The following is a 19,352-nucleotide window of genomic DNA, read 5'->3' as shown; positions in this document are numbered from 1 at the left end:
TTCAACAAAGCCAAATATTCGTTATATTTACGTATAAAAAAATGTCCCTAACTTTAGAAACCAATCTAGGTCCAATTAAAATTGAATTATTTTGCGAGCAATGCCCCAAAACTTGCAAGAACTTTTTAGCGTTATGTGCTTCGGGATATTATGATAACACAATATTTCATCGGAATGTACCTAGATTTATTATTCAAGGTGGAGATCGAGAAGGAACGGGCAAAGGAGGTACATCAATTTATGGAAAATTCTTTGAAGATGAATTTAGTGAAGAATTGACTCATAATGAACGAGGAATTGTCGGAATGGCCAATAGATCAAAACCTAATACAAATTCGAGTCAATTTTATATCACGTATGGACCTCAACCACAATTAAATAATCAATGTGCAGTATTCGGAAAAGTCATTGATGGATTTAAAGTGTTAGATAAGATGGAATCAATACCCGTTGACAACAAATATAAACCCTTGCAAGATATTAAGATATTGAGTGTACATATTCATTCTAATCCAATAGCCACGTTTAGTGATATTTCTGATAATGGAGTAATTTTATCAACGAATAATTAATCTGTACATGCATTGCATTCGGACCACAAAGATCAAATTCAATCGCCCCATTCCTTCTTCCTTCGAAAAGGTTTTTTTCAATTTAAATACAATACTACATGTCAATGAATTCGCCCTTTTGTGATATTTTCATACATTCCTTTTACCTCAATTTTACATTTTCAGTTCAGCATCATCACCCACCATATGAACTTTTTGGCAGCGATGAGGGAATGAGCTTCGGCGACTCAACACAATAAAAAATGTTGCCACAACAACACTCGAATCATCAACAACAATCTCATCATGGCTTGGCTCCGAGTAACTATTACCTTGCTGGATCCGATCAAGCCATGATTATGAATCAACAACAGAATAAAGATCAAATGATGAATCAACAATTTCTTGAGCAACAACAATACGACAATGATGAACAACAGCGGTTATTGCTTCAACAACAGCAACAGCAGGATTATATGGACCAACAACAAGACTATGCAACTCAGCAACAATCATTTATGCATGCTCAACAACCGCAAGTCAATCGTGAACAAGTTCCGTTTGCCAATTTACAGATGGAATATGTACAATATTCGGTGAATGGAAACACTTTCAGCTTACCGAAACGATATACAATGGATGGAGTCAAGGGATCTGGTGGATTTGGTTGTGTAGTATCAGCAGTCGACAACAAAAACAATGAAAGAGTGGCCATCAAGAAAGTATCAAGCTTGTGGGAAAGAGATAGGAATTACCAAAAACGAATATTGAGAGAAATCAAGATTCTAAAACATTTTAGTATTCATCAAGCACATAATGTTGTGATATTGAAGGACCTGTTTTTTGATCCCTATCAACCAGGAAGTATTTATATTGTAACGAATTTGATGGACTTTGATTTAGAAAAGTTACTTTCGAGCAATCAAACATTTAGTGAACAATCAATCCAATATTTCCTCCATGAAATTCTCAAAGCCGTAAACATCATGCATAGCAGTAATATTATTCATAGAGACTTGAAGGGTAGGTAATTAATTGGTAATTTTATGTTTATTCATTATTGGATAATATTGTCCAATATAGTATGTTTTGATTTTTGTACTTTTTGCATATCAAGTATTGTGAACAGCCAAGCAATATTCTGTTAAACAGAGACTTGGATTTGCAAATTTGTGATTTTGGCTTAAGTAGAGCTATTGGACAGGATTATCCTGAGGATTCTAAATATGTGGTGACTAGGTGGTATAGAAGTCCAGAAGTGGTATGTATTTAGTTGGTTTTTACATTTGTGGCAAAATTCTTAATACTATCATCTATTTATTAATGAAAGATTCTTTATTGGAACAAACTTCATGCAGCCATGGATATGTGGTCCATTGGTTGTATTTTTGCCGTAAGTACCGTACAACATTTCAGGAGAAACATATTTATTTTGAAATTAAAAATTTGAAAAGGAATTGCTGGTAAAACCACTTCACAAGAATGGAAGACCCATCTTATTTCCAGGAAAAGACTTTAAAGACCAACTCGAATTGATTCTTCGATTGATAGGAACTCCAAGCAACGAAGAGGTGAGAGGATGTAGTGAGGGAATTAAGTTCCTTAGAACTAATTTCAAGCAGCATTACGAAAAGAAAAACTTTGCTCAAGTTTTTTCTCATGTCACAAACCTACTTGCTATCGATTTACTCGAAAGAATGTTGACATGGGATCCTGAAAAACGAATCACCGTTCAAGACGCCTTAAAACATCCATACTTGAAAGAAATGTTTGATCCTGATGAATACAATTTGGATCCATCCTGTAATGAGAACAGCTACTTTTGTAAGGCAAGATTTGATTATCAATTTAGTGAGGACATTAAAACTGAAGACATTAAGATTTTAGTAGAGGCAGAAGTTGAGAGTTTCCGTCAGTACATTCTGCAACACCAAACACACATGATGGATGATCACAACTAGGCTCCTTCCCATTAATTTAATAGCATAAAGATATTTCAAATAATACCAACTAAATCCACAAAAAATGTTCAAACAGCTTTTCACAAGAAATTCCACAAGTCATCATTGTCATGGTGATTTCGTCAAATCCCTCTATTCTCATTTGAAAAGTAATCAGAGTGGTCATTTCCATAGCAACATTTGTTCGATTCAAAGAAAAATGCTTCATATTGATATAGATGCCACAAACGAAACTATTCCGAGGATTGGATGCCATTCTCCTGAAGACATACCAAAAATCGTAGCTGAGAGAAAAGATCATATCACCTCCTATCATGGACGAAAACTATCGGATCCATATTATTGGCTCCGAGAACGAGAAAATGGTGCTGTGAGAAAATTGATAGAGAGCGAAAATCAATATCAAAAGGAAAAGATGAAGCCGTTGAAGAATTTGCAAGATACCATCTTCAAGGAAATTAAAAACCGAATCTTGCAAACCGATGAATCAGTGCCATATGTTTGGAAGGACTATTTGTATTATTCAAGGGTACGTGATTGTTGACATCATTTTACATTGAACCAATATTCCACGACAGACGGAAGATGGAAAGGATTACAAGATATATTGTAGAAAAGCTCTTGGAGAAGGTAAAGAAGAAGAAATTCTAATAGATTTGAATGAATTAGCCAAAGAACTCGAAACCGATTTTTTAGAGCTAGGAATGTATGAAATTTCGCCTGACCAAAATATTATGGCATTCTCCATTGATGTAGATGGAGATGAGTTTTATGATTTGTATTTTAAGGATTTGTCCAATGGCAAAATTTATTCTTTCTTTTTTAGTAAGGAAGAAAATTTGGACACAAGCTTTGAATTTGGCAATGATTCTAGAACAGTTGTATTTGCTGTCTGCGATGAAGCACATAGACCATTTAGAGTTTATAGGAAAACTCTTGAAATGAACAGTTTTGTTGACAAGCTGGAAGATTGTGAACCATTAAGCGTGAAAGCAGAATGTGAATTGATATTTGAAGAGCTTGATGAAAAATTTTTTGTTTCAGTATCCAAGACATTATCTGAAGAATTTATATTTGTGGACACTTGTTCTAATAACACGTCCGAGTACTATTATGTAAGAACAGATGATTTACCAAAAGATAATTTAAAGCTCTTTGCTAATAAGAAGAGAAAAGAAGGAGTTGAGTTTTACATTTCTCATCACACCAAGCATTTCTACGTTTGGCACAATGATGATGGGTTTGTCAATTTTAGATTAATGAGAACTCCTGTTGAGAACCCTGATTTCAATAATCTTGAAGAAGTACTGCCTTACAATTCTGAGTTTTATATTGAGGATCTTATTTGCTTTAAAAACCATCTTGCATTATTTGGAAGATCAGAAGGAGTTCCAAATTGACAATACTGGATCCTCACAATGCAATCCACCCAAAGAAGTGACATTTAATGAACCCTCCTATGAGTTAGGACCTTCAGAAAATTATAATTTCGATTGTGCTCAAATTAGAATTGTGTACTCATCATTTATTACTCCAACGACAACTTATGAATATGATATGCAAAACCACCAATTTACAATTCTCAAACAAGAGGTGGTATTGGGAGGTTACGATCCAAGCAAGTATATTCAACGAAAAATAATGGTTACAGCAAGAGATGGAGTTAAAATTCCGGTTGGACTCGTTTTAAACGACGAGACTCTTCAGATATGGGAATAGAATTGAATGGCAGACATCCACTTCTTCTATATGGATATGGAGCCTATGGATGTTCGCTTGATGCTTATTTTTCACACGCTACTTTTTCTCTTCTTGATAGAGGATTTGTCTATGCCATTGCAAATGTGAGGGGTGGCTCTGAGAATGGTAGAGGTCATTATCTTGATGGAAAATTATTGAATAAGAAAAATAGCTTTTTCGACTTTATCGATTGTGCTGAATATTTGATTAAGGAAGGTTGGACGAGCACCAACAAACTAGTGATCGAGGGAGGAAGTGCTGGTGGACTATTGATTGGTGGTGTAATTGCTTTTAAACCTGAATTATTTAGAGCTGCAATTTTGGAAGTTCCATTTGTTGATATCATTAATTCCATGTCAGATTCATCCATTCCATTATCAGTCACAGGTATGTGTACATTGAACAATCAATCCATAACTTTTACACTTTAATTCTAGAATACGATGAATGGGGTAATCCACAAAACGTAGCACATTTCGAATACATGTTGTCTTATTCACCTTATGACAATATTGATAAGGAGGAAAATATTACAAAACCTTATCCAGCTTTACTCATTGACCATGCATTGAATGATTCAAGAGTTCAGTATTGGGAAGGATTAAAATTTGTTGCAAAGGTTCGCCATTTTTATGCAACACCAAATAGAACACGTCACTTTCCAACTCCAAGTCTCGTTCTATGCAAAACAAACATGAAACAAGGACATGGTGGAGCCAGTCAACGTTACGAGTCCTACAAGGAAGTTGCATACAGATATGCTTTTGCTATTAGCCAAGTTCAAGAAGAGACAAAATAATCAAGTAACACTTCATAAGATCCTGTAGATACATTAAGCGTGAGTCTAAGAGTACTGTTATCGTATATAAATTTGTCACCTTGCAAGTTTCCAAAAACCAAATTTATTAATTTATATGAAAAAGCATTTTAAAAAATGTCTTCTCACGATCAAATGCTGGAAGAAGCTGCTTCCTTATTGGAATATAATCATCATCATGGCACCACACAAACAACAGCTAACAACAACAACACAACATTCCACCTCTACCCCGGATTGGAGGTGAATGAATTAATTCTCAATGATCAAAAACAACAACAACAACCACAGGATCAAGACCATCGGGTTATTACGGATCCAACCATGATGGCATCACCATCACAAGTAATCTCTAAAATGTCTTCATCACCAACACTCCTACCAACCAAATCCGACAGTTCAAAAGCTCTTCTCATTTCTGTTGGAGTAGGTGTTTGTGGAGGTTATATGAGTGGAAATATAGTACGGATTGGATCTCGGGTGGTTTTCGGAGCCGTTGCAGCACTACTTTTGGCTGGATCTACGTTTACAGCACTCAATCGAGAAGCTTTGAAGAGGAAAAAACAACAACAGGACAATGAGCCCAGCAATTTGGAGCAATATGAAATGTTGGCCAAAATGGGAATTGAAGCAGCTAACCAACACATTAAACGAATGAATATTAAGGAAACGATTTTAGAACAATGGGAAAAATTAAGAGAATATACAAAGGATAATTATCCATTGACAAGTTCATTCTTGATTGGATTCATCCTGGCCATGTTTTAAATAATCCATTAGTATTTACATTCGGAAAGAACAAGGAGGTGTTTTTTACAGAGTTGAACAATAATAGTTTCAGTCTCACTTATCAATTCTAAACTTGAAAATTTCCTTTCCGTTCTCATCTAATGCTCTAACAAATATGAGTTCTTTTTGAACTTCCACCGAGAAGAATCCTAACCATCCATCCAACTTGGTAAATACCACAAAACACACTACAATTAAACTACTACTACTCCAACAACACGACGGTTAATTATCAAATACAATTTCAACACAATCATTACACAAATTTGTGAATTCTAGAGTACAACATTATTATTTTCACTCACACTTACCTTACCACCTGGTCCAATATAATAATTCAACAAGTTCGCATTATACTTCAATCGGTCATAAATGTTTCCTCCTGCAGCTCCACTCACAACGTATTGAGTTTTTTCCTTTTCATTGGTAATGAGTCGATTAGCTAGCCATCCCAAATAGTGATCGTGACCACACAAGTACAATGGAACTTGAAATTGTTTGAATAAGGGCTCAAAATTGTCAATTAAGGGTTGAGAATCGTAGTGAGAACTCGCAGAATAGACGGCACTATGACCCACAACAATACTCCATGTAGAATCTCCTCTTGGTTCATGAGAAGTCAAGGTTTGTCGTAACCATTTCATTTGTTCTGGAATTCTCTTTTTTTGTTCATTCAATGCTGTACTATTAATTTTAGGATCCCAATAAAACAATCTGTGAAATGGAGTTGTATCTGTGAAAATCAAATTCAATTCAAATCCTCCTAATCTTGATTTCTTTTTCAATTCATAAAAGTAATCCAACAGTTTCCATCGCGTACTCATTTTCGAATATTCAATTTCTGCTTGAGGATTTGAACGATAGTCATGATTTCCTAACACCATATAAAAATCCAACTGATTCAAACTTGGATGCGTATAAATATCTTCAAATTTTGATTTAAATTGTTCATCATTGATAGATTTCACTCCATCTGGATATATATTGTCTCCAGTTCCAATTACAAAGTCACATCCATCGTGTTGTTGACAATAATCACCCATGGATTGTGCCACTTGTTTTTGCATTTCATTTCCTCTTCCGAAATCTCCAATGACGAGAAAATGAAGACAATCTGAATCTTTGGTGTATGGTGGATTTGGAAATATAATTCCTGATTGTCTATGTAATTTTAGAAATTGATATTATTATAACAAGTGTTGGTATTGATTTTATAGCATTGTATTTCGATCGAGAGGTGGTTGAATGACAATGTTATTATTTTGAAACGATCTGATCAAAAAGAACAATCTTACCTTATACGTTTAGAAAGATATAACGTTTGAACTGTGACTAATCCGACAAAGATAACACATCCAATCAAGACAGTCACGACACACACAACGGACAATATTTTGGAAGATTTGCCAGTTCGTATAAGATCTTCATCAGACATTTTTAAATCTTTTTTTGGAAAATTGTTCACACGAAAAATTTAATCAGTCAAGCTTAATCGTAGAGGGCTAGATAGCGCATTCTAAATACTTCATCTTGGTCGTATCGATCAATCTTCTCAATCAATTCGAGTCCTACAATCTTTATGACTTGTTCATGATTTCGTATACTGTCACTTGTCACAAAAGCATAACTCCAAGGATCATTTTCAACTGCTCTCAAAACAACCTCAAGATTATTTCGAATGGACTCGGGCATAAAGTACAAGAATATACCATTTTGGGAAACAGTTTCCATAGCCACTTGCTCATCTGCTTGAAGTTTCTCTGATGCCTCCAAGTAAGCACGAGGATTTCTTTGAATGGCATTCAACACAATTTCCTTATTATTTTGGAGTTCCTTAGAAGCAAATGCCAACACAGAATTAAATGTATTGCACTCTAATTGAACGACTTTCAATACTAAATTGAAATCATTTCGTAAGCGAAGAGAAGCAAATTCTAAAGCATTGGAACAAGATTTACAAGCTTGGAAAACGAGTTCTGCATGATCTTGGAGCTCCTTACTGGCATAACAGAGCAATTGTCCGGACAAGGAAACGACACGCATCATGAATTCAAAATTATTTCTCAATTCGGAATTTTCTGGAATGAATTGAACCGAGAAGGGATCATTGGCAATGGCATGTGACATGACATGCAAATTACTTCGAATATGAGGTGAAAAATAATGCAAGCTTAAACCGCTACGAATATCTGCACAGAGAGTGGCAACGTCTTCATCATTGCGCAATTCTTCAGAGAGTCCTTCTAACAGTTTGATCAAGACCGAGTCCATCGTTGGGTGGTATTTTTTGGCTTTAAATTCTTGCAAAATGAAAAGTACCATTTCCTTATTGGATAATAATTGAGTAGCGTCTCCATAGATAAAGTATTGTGGCTCTTTCTCAATGACCCTTTTCATGATTTCGTTGTTCCCTAAAATGGTTTTACCACAAAATCGAATGGTGCTTGCATCGTTTTCAATGGCAGCATTAACAATTTCCAAATTGGATCGAAGTGATTCAGAAGCATATTGAAGATTATGTCCACCATTGGTAGTGATTGCATGCATGACAAGATCATAGTCAGAGGTGTAATTGATATATTTTTCAGAAAATTCTTTCAATCCATATTTAGAAATCATTTCTTTCAATTGCTCTCTTGACATGGAGTTCATATCATACCATGCTAACCATTTGGAATCTTTTTCAATGGCTTTTTGAAGAAATGCTTCATTCTTACTCAACTCATTGAATAAATCGATGTTTGATGAACTAATATGTTCAACTGCTTTCATAAGAATATCCATTTGAAGATCTTGATCATTCCAAATCAGGGAAGGATTTTTCACAGTGACAAGTGAAATAATTTCTTGTAAAGTTTCAAAAGAATCACAAGCTTGAATGGCTGCTGAAATAATCTCTCGATCCCTCTGAAATGAGGATCATTTAAATACTTAAGGCATTGAACATTCTTTTTCACACAAGACATGATCAAGTCCTTCTCAAGAAGAGATTGATTTTGTACAAATTGTAGAGCTAACGGATTGTTTTGAATTGCTTTTCTTACTATTGAGAGATCACTCTTATCTGGAACGTATTGCAGCAGCATTCCATCATAACTTAATGCTTGATTGATCACAGATATATTCTTTTTCAAATCCTCAGATGCATGAATAAATGTTCGTCCACGTGTGAATCCCATGGTATACAAAATAAATTCCTCATTCGACTTGAATTTATCAGAAGCATATTGTAGAGCTGCATCATGATTCACAATTGCTGCTAAAATGACGTTTTCAGTATTTCTCAACTTTTGACTAGCAAATTTGAGAGCAAGTCCATGATTACTGACAGCTTCCATCACGTGTGCATAATTTTTTTTTACATGTCTTGGGAAATATTTCAACAGCATTCCATTTCGAACAAGTACTCGACTTGGTTCAATAAGATCATGTAAATGAGAAGGTAGAAACTTGAATACTTTAGGTTCATGTACAATGAACAATTCAAGAATGGAGCTCAGTGATTCCTTACTCGTGTGGTTGCTATAAAATTGTACCAACTCGGGAATAAGAATAGTAATTACTTGTGGTGCTGTTTTCAAAGCTTCAATGACAAGATCCTTGTCTAATCGCAAACTCTTACTGGCATATTGAATAGACATGCCATTTTGTCGAATGGCAGTCAGAACCACTTGTAAATCATTTCGAAGTTCTTCAGAAGCAAACTCCAAGGCACATCCATTCTTTTTCACAGCTTCCAACACCATCTTCTTATCGGACTGAAACAGTAGAGGCATGTGTTGAAGTGAGCCATGAGTTTGAATGTGTTTCTGCAAGAAATCATTCTTGTCTAGAATAAAATCTTTAACCAGCTTTGTGATGGATGGATCAAGATGCTTGGTGTGAGCATGATGATGAAAATAGTAGTGTGGTTGTTGAGCACAAGTGTTGTGAATACCAAGAAATGATTGAAAGAAGTAAAATTGATGTGCTACCTTTGATAATCTGTTTGCCGCAGCGAGGCGATCGTTGAACATTTTTTGGAAATTGATTAGAATGATTGTGGTGAATCAGGCAGGTTATTATTGGATGAAACATGTTTCTTTGTCATCATAATGTTCATTGCGTTCGACTGTTGCTGTACTACTACTACTGTATTCCATTGATGGTCTTGTTCACATGCCTAAACATAATATGACCTACAAATCCATGTTCATGACTTGAAATTGAGTCTTATCTAATGCATTGCTGATACAAGTATTTTGAAGGTGTATCGAGTGGATATTCATTCGAGAAGGCTTTAAATTGAGAGGCAGCATCCCCGTACTTGTATTCAAAAAGGAGAGCACATGCATCGTTGTAATCTCGCCATTGACTCTTCTTGGTCTTTTCTTGTAATTCATACATCCATTCATCCTCATTCACCTTATTGCTCAAACCCAATTCATAAACCTTCATACCCTTATGGGGATCAAAGGGTGCTCGTGAATGATCTGTCTCGTAAAGGGTTGAGAGTGTGAAATCATCATATTTTGAAACAGTGTCGATGTATCGAGCTTGATAACCATGCAGTGCCTCTTTCAACAAGGCCTCAGAGAATACAATATCGACACACAATCGATGGGCAACACGAATCAATTGCTCAAGATTTCTCTGTGCACTACTAATGATGGAATAATTCTTGATTTCGTTCGTTCCAATATTTCCACAGTACGACTGTTGGGAATGGACTCCAAACCTAAATTCAACATGGTTCAATAACTCGTGGAACACAAGAGTATTCCATTTGGTTGACTTGACTTGTGCTAATTTTTGTCTCAGAACGGAACTAGTCGTCAATGCTTTCAGAGGATGATTGGCTTGAGAAGTGGAGGCATTGAATGAAATTGTGACACATTCATTGTCAAAGTTTGAACTCACGACACCTCCGTGATGTCTCGAAACGGCATGCAACTGATGATAGACATCTGACAACAATTTGACAATCTCATCGGGTGGAATTGACTGATTCAACAACTGACCAATACCTCCCAAATGAACCTGAACAAAACTTGAAGATTTGATTTCTAAATGAAGAGCAAATTTGTTTGGATGGTCATTACTATATCTTCTAACACCAACTCCAGTACGAGTACTGTGAGCAGCATTCGAGGAAGAAGGATGAGTGCTAGAATCTAACATGGAAGTTGTGTCCTTATTCTGTTGAGAATTCTCCTCAGAAGAAGTAGATTCCAATTCTGCGAGCAAGTGTCGTGGAATGAAAGATTTGTAGAGTTTGATTTTTTCAACCATGGACAAGAATTGTCTTTGTAGTATTTTGACTTCTAAGAATATAGTTCCATAGAGAGAAATCGACTCCAAATCCATGTGGGCAACGCTCTCAAAGAGTTGAATCAGATGATTAAATGGTTTTACAAGACGTAATGAAACAATCACACCTAGAATAATTCCTAACAGGATGACACAAATACTTCCAATTAGAGAACAAATGATGGAAATGATTGTCGAACGAATGGTGTTCCATTTTGGTTCTGATAAAACAATGATCCTTCACACACAAACAGTCAGAGGGTTGCTATTTGCTACACTACTTACCAATCGATTCGAGTACTGGTACACAACCTGTAAATTGAAATGTATTGTGTCGTGTCTGACATACTGAAATAGGTGTTACATGGTATTTGATTCCACGACTTGTGAGTGGCTAGAACTATTTTAGATAAGGAAACGATGGTTGGATCAGCAATGTTTTCAGATGTCTTCCTATCAAAGGAGCCATCTGCTTTCCATTCTGTCAATTGACTCGAGTCATTATCCACTGAAAACATGATCGTGACTCCATGAAGATTTCACAATATTACTAACCTGCAATGACATAAGATGTTTGAGTCTCGATAATGAAAGATCTTGAACCATATATGGATTGGACACTCTTCAATAAAAACTTGGAAATGGTATCTATGGTCAAATCATTCCCAATAAAATAATGAAAATTATGACCAGGTGTCAAAGAAAGACTTGGAATGACAGCACAATTCACTATGGTAATAAAAGTAAATTGAACATTTTGAGACACATAACTTGAAGTGTAGAATTGATGGTTAGGATTTGATTCACACTGTTTGATTAAAAACGAGTTGTCAAACGCGCTGACAATCTTGTCTGGTACGGAGCTTCTATTACATTGGTCATAAAGTGTATAATTACCACAAAAATAGATTACAGATCCCAGTGCATTAGAATTATTGATCTGAGCCAAAACATCTCCAAAAGAAATTGTACTTTGAGCATTATTGAAAGGATCTCCAACAAAGGCCGAAACAGTGACCCCTGGTAGATATTTCTGAGATGCCTATACATTCAATATAATTGTTGATTATTGTTTCCACTTGTCAATAATTATACGTACCTTGTAGGTGGCATATGTTTTCTTCATGATAGATGAAAATGAAAAGTTGTAATCATCGGTAAAAAACTGCTGCTTCAATTCTTGATTTCCAATTGCTACCTCCTCTAATATCTTGTTAGAATAATCAACTATTAATTGAAATTGTTTTTCTCTTGCACTGGAAGAAAGTTCAAGGAGAGTAGGAACAAATCCAGACAGCCATGCAACTGTCAAAACAAACACTGTCAACACGACCAAACTGGACAAAAGTGTAATGAGGCAAAATTTGATGGAGAGTACAACCTCATGAGAAGGAGCTTTGGATGGCTTCAGAAGAGTTTGATTTTCTTCTAAATACAAGGAAGGTCGTATTTGATTTTTTGTCATCTCTTATTCCTCTGTTTTTTTGAAAGTGGTCGTTCTTCTTCAATTAATAATTGCCATGTTTCTCGGGATCTTCATTTTGTATAAAATGTAAAGGCGCAAACTTTGGAGATGGTTCGGTTTTCCTGTTCTTGGGAGAGATACAATGTCTGATTATTACAGACAAGGCATGGGAACCGGCAATCACAAAGTGTGATGTATTTTGAAGTGCAAATCTTACGAAAAGCGGTTCATGTCACACAGTCTTCGTCGTTCAACCCGCTACAACCATGCAATTGTTCAATTTGTAAGCGAATGAAATCATGGTTTCTTTTCATTAATGTACAAAGTTCTATTAGGCCATTGAAGGAACTATTTGGAATCTTTTCCAATGGCTTTTTGAAGAAATGCTTCGTTCTTACTCAACTCATTGAATAAATCGATGTTCGATGAACTACTATGTTCAACAACATCTCATGGAGAGTGACGAGCAAGAATACGTTTCCATGAGTGATTAAAGACCACACAAATCCGTGTTGAACAATCCCTAGCACAGCCATGTGTGTGAAGGGTAGGCAAGCAGTCCAGCATCGAATATTCCCTTGTATGGTTCTCCCTACATTTGGAATGTCAATCCTGATGTGAAATAAAGTCAACTTCATGTTACTCCAATGGTTGAATGGTTGTGAATTTGTCTCACCTACAGTTTTGATGCTCGATTTCTAGGATCAGAAATGTTGACTTTGGGTGATGCGTTTTTGTCATCATCTGGTAGAATTTCAATAGTAATCCCCTCCTCGCTATCAGATGGGTCTTTTGTACTTGCAGATTGTTGAGAGTTGTCAGAATTTTCCTTTTCGTACTCTGATGCCTCTTTTGTAGTCGTTGTAAGACCAATCATCTCTGCAAGTGCTTTGAGTTGATCTTGATTCTTGTGATAAAGATCAAATAAGTTGTCGGTGGAAAGCACAGGAGTGCCAAACAACTTGATAGAATTCAGTTTGCAGCTTGTTGTTGGGGCCGACTCATTATTTCTGTCCGATGAATGGCCATGAATAACAATTTTAAATTTCATGTATTTGAGCTGTACAGGTTTTGTGAAATAAATAACAAAAGGTTTGGATCTTTTCAATTCCGTATTTCGTAATTTTGCTAATTTCCTAAAATTGATTTTCTTTTCATTGGATGAATATGAAATTTCAAGTTCTGACGGCAAGGCTTGACGATTGAAATCGAAGACCACTTTCCGAACATTGCAAACCAAATATAATTCCAATAGGAGAGTAGTAGTGGTTTTTGTTTCTTCATGTTTTTGATGAGGCTCCTGTACGAAACCTTCCGATGTTGTTGTTATTGTTGGAGAAGTTCGGCTTGTTGCGTCTGCATTTAAAACCCATTGCTTGGAATTGTCCAATAAATAGGACACATCCATAACATTCTTGCTGGCTGAAATTTCAAACAATGAGCTTCCAAGAGCTGGGGAACTAATATTGATGATGTTTTGCTGTGCGTAATTCCATAATTTTGGAACAAGCAAGAATAGAGTGCACTCGAAGCAAGCATGATTTTTTCTTTTCAAAACTCGCAGTGTTACTACTTTGGAAACAACTGGAATGGCATTTGTATCTAGTGAGAATAATTGTTTTCATGGAACAACAACAGATGCATCAACACCAATGGAGTCCACCCAAGGATGCATCCCACCACAAAATTGATCTACACGTGTTTTTGCTTGGATATGGCAACTGTTGTTCTCGAAACGCAAAGTGTCCGTTGCACGTGTGAGCTTTTCCAACAACCACAAAAAAGAATCATGCCTTTTCGTTCCATTTCGCACCAACATTACTCGATATCCACAGCACTCAACGATATCAACAATTCAACAAATTCAACATCTCCCTATGATGTCTTGTTGCAAATACATCCCATTGGCCTCGGAGTTATCTTCACAACCATCAATTGGTTATTTACAACACTCGGAGCTGCAGCTTGCTTCTTCATGATTTGCTGTGCTAAATCCACGAATCGATTCTATGATGATTTCCTAGCCTTGAGCTTTGGGTTAGGAGGTGGTATCATGCTTGCTGCTAGCTTCTTCTCATTATTGGTTCCTGCCATCGAGTTATCCGAGAAACAATATCCCGAATATGTTTCAGTTTTGCCAGGTGAGTACTCACAGATTGAGAATGGTGTTCCTAAATTTCTTGATGATTCGGTTTTTCATATGAATGTTCTATCGGGATTGTATATTTCAAACAAATTAATTCCTTTCAATGAAACCAAATTCCATCAAAAACACATAGTATTTGGAGGATTCGCAATTGGAATCATCTTCTTTCTTGTTTTTGATGTTGCTCTTGATTACATCAATGATTATGTAGAAAAGAAGAAAATACAGTACGACCGAGAGTTGCAGAAATTAAAAGAGAATGAATTGAGTACCATTCAACCCATGCTGTCCCATCATGAGGCAACACCTTCTTCAACGAGTTTACTCCAAGCATCCGATTCTTGTGAGAACATTATTCGTCCATCCAAAGAAGAGGATAAGACTGATCAGTCCTGTGTGGAACTACCGTAACAAACAGCATGGAGCAGGCACAACCATCATCGCAACAAAAACAAGAGGATCCATCTCCAACTATGAATTTGGAACCACAAAAGAAAGATTGGAAACGTAGGATGAGTGAATTCCTGATCAAATTTAGAAGATCATCCTTGTTGATGATGTCAATGGTAAGGATTCATTGCATTTCATGAATCATCTTTTTTGTAATAACTGTGTGAAATAATTTCAATAGACAATTCACAATTTACCTGAGGGTGTAGTTGTAGGAGTGGCTTTTGGATCTATTGGATTGGGTAAAACAGGTATTTCAATTTCCAGTGCAGTAAGCTTGAGTATAGGTGTAGGTATTCAAAACATACCAGAAGGGTTGTCAGTGTCACTTCCTTTGGTTCGAGATGGTGCTGGATTTGTTAAAGCATTCCTCATTGGAAGTGCTAGTGCCTTAGTTGAGATTATTGGTAAGTAATTTTGGTCGATGTTTGAATAGAAGAGTGTATTCACAATGGTTTAGGTGGTTTAATTGGCTCAGGTTTAGTATACTTTAGCGAGAGTATTTTGCCATATGCCTTGTCGTTTGCAGCAGCTTGTATGGTCTTTGTCGTTGTGAATGAGTTGATTCCTGAAACAATTACAAAACATGGCCATGGTTGCGAGCCAAAATCAGATTTGGTTCCATCCAAGTTGGAAGAGGGCAAAGGATCCTCTCTGTCATTGGAACCCATCTCTATTGTGGAGCCAATTCGGAAAAAGAGACCTCGTTTCTACAAGTTGACGAGTAGAATAGGGCTCACTGGCTTCTTTTTGGGCTTCATTGTCATGATGATTCTTGATTTAGTTTTATAAATTATTATTGCCTTACTCTTTTTTAGTTTTTGTTTCTTCTTCTTCTTGTCTTGTGAGTGCCAGCTTGATACAGCCATAAAGTGGCAAAATAATATTATTCGGGGAAGTTATAAGAGTTAGTTTTCCATAAGACCTGGCATACTTTCTATAAAAGTTAAATAAAAAAGAGACAAAGTTAGCAATGAGAACCAACAATGTGATTATTATCCTCGTTTTTGAGTATCTTGTTGACGACTTTTTCTCTAGTGAGTTTAGCCGATCTAGGACTATGAAACCAAGTAAAGTTGTTAAATATGAAAAAACAAATGTTGGTCCAACGAGAGTGAAGAACACGGTAGAATCATCCACAATAGTTATAGGATATGAAAATAAGTTGTGCTTTTCCTCTGCATCATTCAAAGGAGATGGATTGAAATAGAAATAGGTCAAATTAATTAGGCCTCCAAATCTGCTTCCCGTAGTCAATTCGCCAATAAACCAAATTCCATATCTCATGGAAATTGGATGTGCAATTAGATATAACAAATCCAAAGTAGAGGCAATATTTAGGAAGCCGTAGCGTCTGGCAACTATTACGATAGCAACAGCACACCAGCATGCCAAGTGGTGACTGAGCGAAATAAACTCCTCCAATTCATGCTAAGCACTAACCATGATATGTATGAATATATTCTCTCTAAACTCCATTTTGATGTTTCAATATGACAAATTGAATCGTTGAAGGAAAAATGGTGCTCAAGAATGACTTCATTCTTATACACAACGCTAATGAGGTGCTGTGTAGAATTGGCTATTTTCGAAAATTCGAAGGGAATTCGGTACTCGACTGTTTGTGGAGTCACCTTCAATGATTGGTTTAAAGCAGCTCCATCTACTTTCACAAAAAGCTCTATTTCGTCAAAATTTGTGGGTGTGACAATCAACATTCGAATGAACGGCCCAGTTTCAGTATGAGGCTCCTTTTTAGAGTAATATTTACAATCTTTTGGATGCGTTATTAACACACCTGGCCGATTTTTCAAATATGGTAGTGTAAAATCTTCAAATGATACCTTGTCATTGTCAATCGCTATAATTTTGAAACTTCTCTCTTTCTTGAAATCAGGAGACTGAATTTCTAAATGACCACTTGTTGGGATGAACTTTCTCATGTCATGAAACACTTTGTGCAAATGACCACTGAAATAAGAATGAGCGTTCGTAGCTTTAAAAAATTCAGACATTGTTTTCTGTGAAACATTCCCATCGGCCTCTGTAATAGTTATCATGGAAGATGGGTAATGTCCAAATACTAATGTTTGATTAACTTGATCACCTGCTCTTCCAAGAATATTTTCCAATTTCTCGATTTGACAATGTGGAATGTTAGAAAAAAAATTAATAGGTCTATAACTTCCAATACTTGGAGTGCTATCTAGTAGAGCAAATCTATAGGTTCCAAATGATGACTTAAAATCGAACGAAAAGAAAGACGTCACATCTTTTTCAGAACATGCAATTGTTGAAAATTTTGGATTTCTCTGACGTTTTGGGTATGAGAAAAATTTTCCACTTTGAGAATAGTTCAAAAACAATCGACTTTGTGGATCTGCCTTATTTTGAGTTCCAAAGCTATCATGATTTCCTGGCAAATCAAATATTCTATCTTCCTTGTGTATTTCCTTTTCAAAAGGATATCTCAGCTGAATACTTTCATTCTGATTTTCGAGTGGAAAATGTTCTAGTAACACCTTTTTTCCTAATTGCATACACTCTTGATACATTTCCCACTGCTCTTGTGACTGACCTGGAACATAAATATTCATGGTACGAGTGATCCAATCTTGTTTCTCCCGATCAAATGAAATAGGAACGGCGTGAGTCAAGTCTCCAGTAATAATGACAAATTTAGGTTTTACACGTTGCGGAAGTATAGTTCCAAATAACTCTTTCAAATCATCAAATCGTTCCTTTGCTTCCCAATATTGTTTTCCTCCAACACGATAAGAACTAAAATCCTCCGTATGTATATCCGTGAGCTGAATGAAATGAAAGAAAGCTTCGGGATTGAATTTTCGTAAATGGAGAGGTTTTGTTGGTTCTCCATTCATGATAGCGTTAGAGAACACGAGAAGAAAAGATAAAAGTTTAATGATCATCAATAGCCAATTCTTGTTATGATCCAAATTCCCGAAGAAGCCTCCCCGACGGGATGATGACGAACGAAACGCGTTTGCTTTTGAACTTGCTCTCAAAAGCATTTTTTCGTTCTGCGATTTGGGCAACTCTTTTTAGCCGCCTTTTTCAAAATTCAAAAAAAAGAACGTTAACGCTCTCTGTTTATTTATTCACTCAATACAGCGCCTCACTTTCACACATTGACTGTATCATCATCATGAGAACCTACTCACGGAAACAAACCACCATTGGAAGAAGAATTTCTTCTGAACTAGCTCTCGATCATGAGGACCATAAAGCCTCTTCTCTTCACTTGAAACAACTCGATGACATTAGCATTTCGGGAGATGAAGCAGAAGAACAGAATCCATCAAACTATGATGATGTTGAATTAAAAACATCATCAGCAATGACTACATCCACCATGGCAGATGACGATCAAATCTCAACGAATGAACGATCCTATGAGAAGAAGCCTCGTGTATCCAAGAGAAAACAAAGAACCTCAACCTCCAAACGAAAATATTCAGAACACACCTCGGAAGACAGTGATGAAACAGAAGGAGATCGTTCAACCAAATCCTCTGAAGATGAAGAATACACGGAAAAGAAGAAAAAGAAGAAAACAAGTACGACCAAGAAGTCGAAGAAGAAGTCCTCCTCATCCCAAAAGAAAAAGAAACGACATCAATCTCCAACGAATATTGACCAAGAAGAATCAGAGACTGAACAAGACGAAAAATTGAAAGCCTATCTCGAAAAAGCAAACAAGTACTTTGCTGAAGTTGACACTCGAAAGTTAACAAGGGTCAACGAGAAGGAAGAAGAAGAACACGAAATGAAATTGGTGTCTCAACAAATTCTTGAAAATGTGTCTAAGGAAATGAAAGCTGTAGAGAAGGCCAAAGAAATTATTCATAAAGCACATAAACATCAAGAAATTCATGAAGAAGAAAGAAGGAAAAAGTTAGAGCAAGCGAGAGAAAAAGAGAAGGAGGAATCAAGACGAAGGGAATATGAACGATATCGTCAATCAATGGAAGGCATTGGAGTGGATCCTATATCTTTTGAAGAGTTTATTACTAAGAATCAAGATGAAAGTGTTTTGAACTTGGCAGCGCCTCAACAATTAGGAGTTCTAGAGGAAATTGATTCATTCTTTGATTTGTAGATAAAGAATTCATCTTCTCATACA

The 19,352-nt window shown here is 36.2% G+C and overlaps 13 protein-coding genes across 13 annotated transcripts; 8 read left to right on the top strand and 5 right to left on the bottom strand.

The window, feature by feature from the left end:
* Positions 1 to 41: 41 nt before the first annotated feature.
* On the top strand, positions 42 to 572 carry C9374_005159 (uncharacterized protein; the record flags this gene model as incomplete). Its single annotated transcript, XM_044694878.1, has 1 exon — positions 42 to 572. The coding sequence occupies one exon, from the start codon at positions 42 to 44 to the stop codon at positions 570 to 572; it is 531 nt and encodes a 176-aa protein (XP_044548258.1).
* Positions 573 to 814: 242 nt separating this feature from the next.
* C9374_005158 (uncharacterized protein) lies at positions 815 to 2,512 on the top strand (the record flags this gene model as incomplete). Its single annotated transcript, XM_044694877.1, has 4 exons — positions 815 to 1,578; positions 1,686 to 1,812; positions 1,882 to 1,944; positions 2,006 to 2,512. 4 exons carry the CDS (start codon positions 815 to 817, stop codon positions 2,510 to 2,512), a joined length of 1,461 nt encoding a protein of 486 aa, XP_044548257.1.
* A 64-nt stretch (positions 2,513 to 2,576) lies between these two features.
* C9374_005157 (uncharacterized protein) lies at positions 2,577 to 3,912 on the top strand (the record flags this gene model as incomplete). Its single annotated transcript, XM_044694876.1, has 2 exons — positions 2,577 to 3,041; positions 3,091 to 3,912. 2 exons carry the CDS (start codon positions 2,577 to 2,579, stop codon positions 3,910 to 3,912), a joined length of 1,287 nt encoding a protein of 428 aa, XP_044548256.1.
* Positions 3,913 to 4,221: 309 nt separating this feature from the next.
* On the top strand, positions 4,222 to 5,051 carry C9374_005156 (uncharacterized protein; the record flags this gene model as incomplete). Its single annotated transcript, XM_044694875.1, has 2 exons — positions 4,222 to 4,639; positions 4,690 to 5,051. The coding sequence occupies 2 exons, from the start codon at positions 4,222 to 4,224 to the stop codon at positions 5,049 to 5,051; spliced, it is 780 nt and encodes a 259-aa protein (XP_044548255.1).
* A 135-nt stretch (positions 5,052 to 5,186) lies between these two features.
* On the top strand, positions 5,187 to 5,837 carry C9374_005155 (uncharacterized protein; the record flags this gene model as incomplete). Its single annotated transcript, XM_044694874.1, has 1 exon — positions 5,187 to 5,837. One exon carries the CDS (start codon positions 5,187 to 5,189, stop codon positions 5,835 to 5,837), a length of 651 nt encoding a protein of 216 aa, XP_044548254.1.
* Positions 5,838 to 5,912: 75 nt separating this feature from the next.
* C9374_005154 (uncharacterized protein) lies at positions 5,913 to 7,293 on the bottom strand (the record flags this gene model as incomplete). The annotated part of the gene is made up of 3 exons (XM_044694873.1): positions 5,913 to 6,007; positions 6,175 to 7,019; positions 7,154 to 7,293. The coding sequence occupies 3 exons, from the start codon at positions 7,291 to 7,293 to the stop codon at positions 5,913 to 5,915; spliced, it is 1,080 nt and encodes a 359-aa protein (XP_044548253.1).
* Positions 7,294 to 7,346: 53 nt separating this feature from the next.
* C9374_005153 (uncharacterized protein) lies at positions 7,347 to 9,874 on the bottom strand (the record flags this gene model as incomplete). The annotated part of the gene is made up of 2 exons (XM_044694872.1): positions 7,347 to 8,765; positions 8,903 to 9,874. The coding sequence occupies 2 exons, from the start codon at positions 9,872 to 9,874 to the stop codon at positions 7,347 to 7,349; spliced, it is 2,391 nt and encodes a 796-aa protein (XP_044548252.1).
* Positions 9,875 to 10,070: 196 nt separating this feature from the next.
* C9374_005152 (uncharacterized protein) lies at positions 10,071 to 12,612 on the bottom strand (the record flags this gene model as incomplete). The annotated part of the gene is made up of 4 exons (XM_044694871.1): positions 10,071 to 11,385; positions 11,433 to 11,655; positions 11,703 to 12,189; positions 12,247 to 12,612. 4 exons carry the CDS (start codon positions 12,610 to 12,612, stop codon positions 10,071 to 10,073), a joined length of 2,391 nt encoding a protein of 796 aa, XP_044548251.1.
* A 676-nt stretch (positions 12,613 to 13,288) lies between these two features.
* C9374_005151 (uncharacterized protein) lies at positions 13,289 to 14,020 on the bottom strand (the record flags this gene model as incomplete). Its single annotated transcript, XM_044694870.1, has 1 exon — positions 13,289 to 14,020. The coding sequence occupies one exon, from the start codon at positions 14,018 to 14,020 to the stop codon at positions 13,289 to 13,291; it is 732 nt and encodes a 243-aa protein (XP_044548250.1).
* A 381-nt stretch (positions 14,021 to 14,401) lies between these two features.
* Positions 14,402 to 15,169, top strand: C9374_005150 (uncharacterized protein; the record flags this gene model as incomplete). Its single annotated transcript, XM_044694869.1, has 2 exons — positions 14,402 to 14,753; positions 14,892 to 15,169. The coding sequence occupies 2 exons, from the start codon at positions 14,402 to 14,404 to the stop codon at positions 15,167 to 15,169; spliced, it is 630 nt and encodes a 209-aa protein (XP_044548249.1).
* Positions 15,170 to 15,231: 62 nt separating this feature from the next.
* Positions 15,232 to 16,000, top strand: C9374_005149 (uncharacterized protein; the record flags this gene model as incomplete). Its single annotated transcript, XM_044694867.1, has 3 exons — positions 15,232 to 15,324; positions 15,390 to 15,615; positions 15,669 to 16,000. The coding sequence occupies 3 exons, from the start codon at positions 15,232 to 15,234 to the stop codon at positions 15,998 to 16,000; spliced, it is 651 nt and encodes a 216-aa protein (XP_044548248.1).
* A 572-nt stretch (positions 16,001 to 16,572) lies between these two features.
* On the bottom strand, positions 16,573 to 18,240 carry C9374_005148 (uncharacterized protein; the record flags this gene model as incomplete). Its single annotated transcript, XM_044694866.1, has 1 exon — positions 16,573 to 18,240. The coding sequence occupies one exon, from the start codon at positions 18,238 to 18,240 to the stop codon at positions 16,573 to 16,575; it is 1,668 nt and encodes a 555-aa protein (XP_044548247.1).
* Positions 18,241 to 18,374: 134 nt separating this feature from the next.
* Positions 18,375 to 19,328, top strand: C9374_005147 (uncharacterized protein; the record flags this gene model as incomplete). Its single annotated transcript, XM_044694865.1, has 1 exon — positions 18,375 to 19,328. The coding sequence occupies one exon, from the start codon at positions 18,375 to 18,377 to the stop codon at positions 19,326 to 19,328; it is 954 nt and encodes a 317-aa protein (XP_044548246.1).
* Positions 19,329 to 19,352: the final 24 nt, after the last annotated feature.

The sequence above is a fragment of the Naegleria lovaniensis genome, assembly GCF_003324165.1.
Source record: "Naegleria lovaniensis strain ATCC 30569 chromosome Unknown tig023, whole genome shotgun sequence".
NCBI lineage: Eukaryota > Heterolobosea > Eutetramitea > Acrasida > Naegleriidae > Naegleria > Naegleria lovaniensis.
The sequence above is the reverse complement of the archived record's forward strand: the minus strand, read 5'-3'. Positions and strand labels throughout refer to the sequence as shown.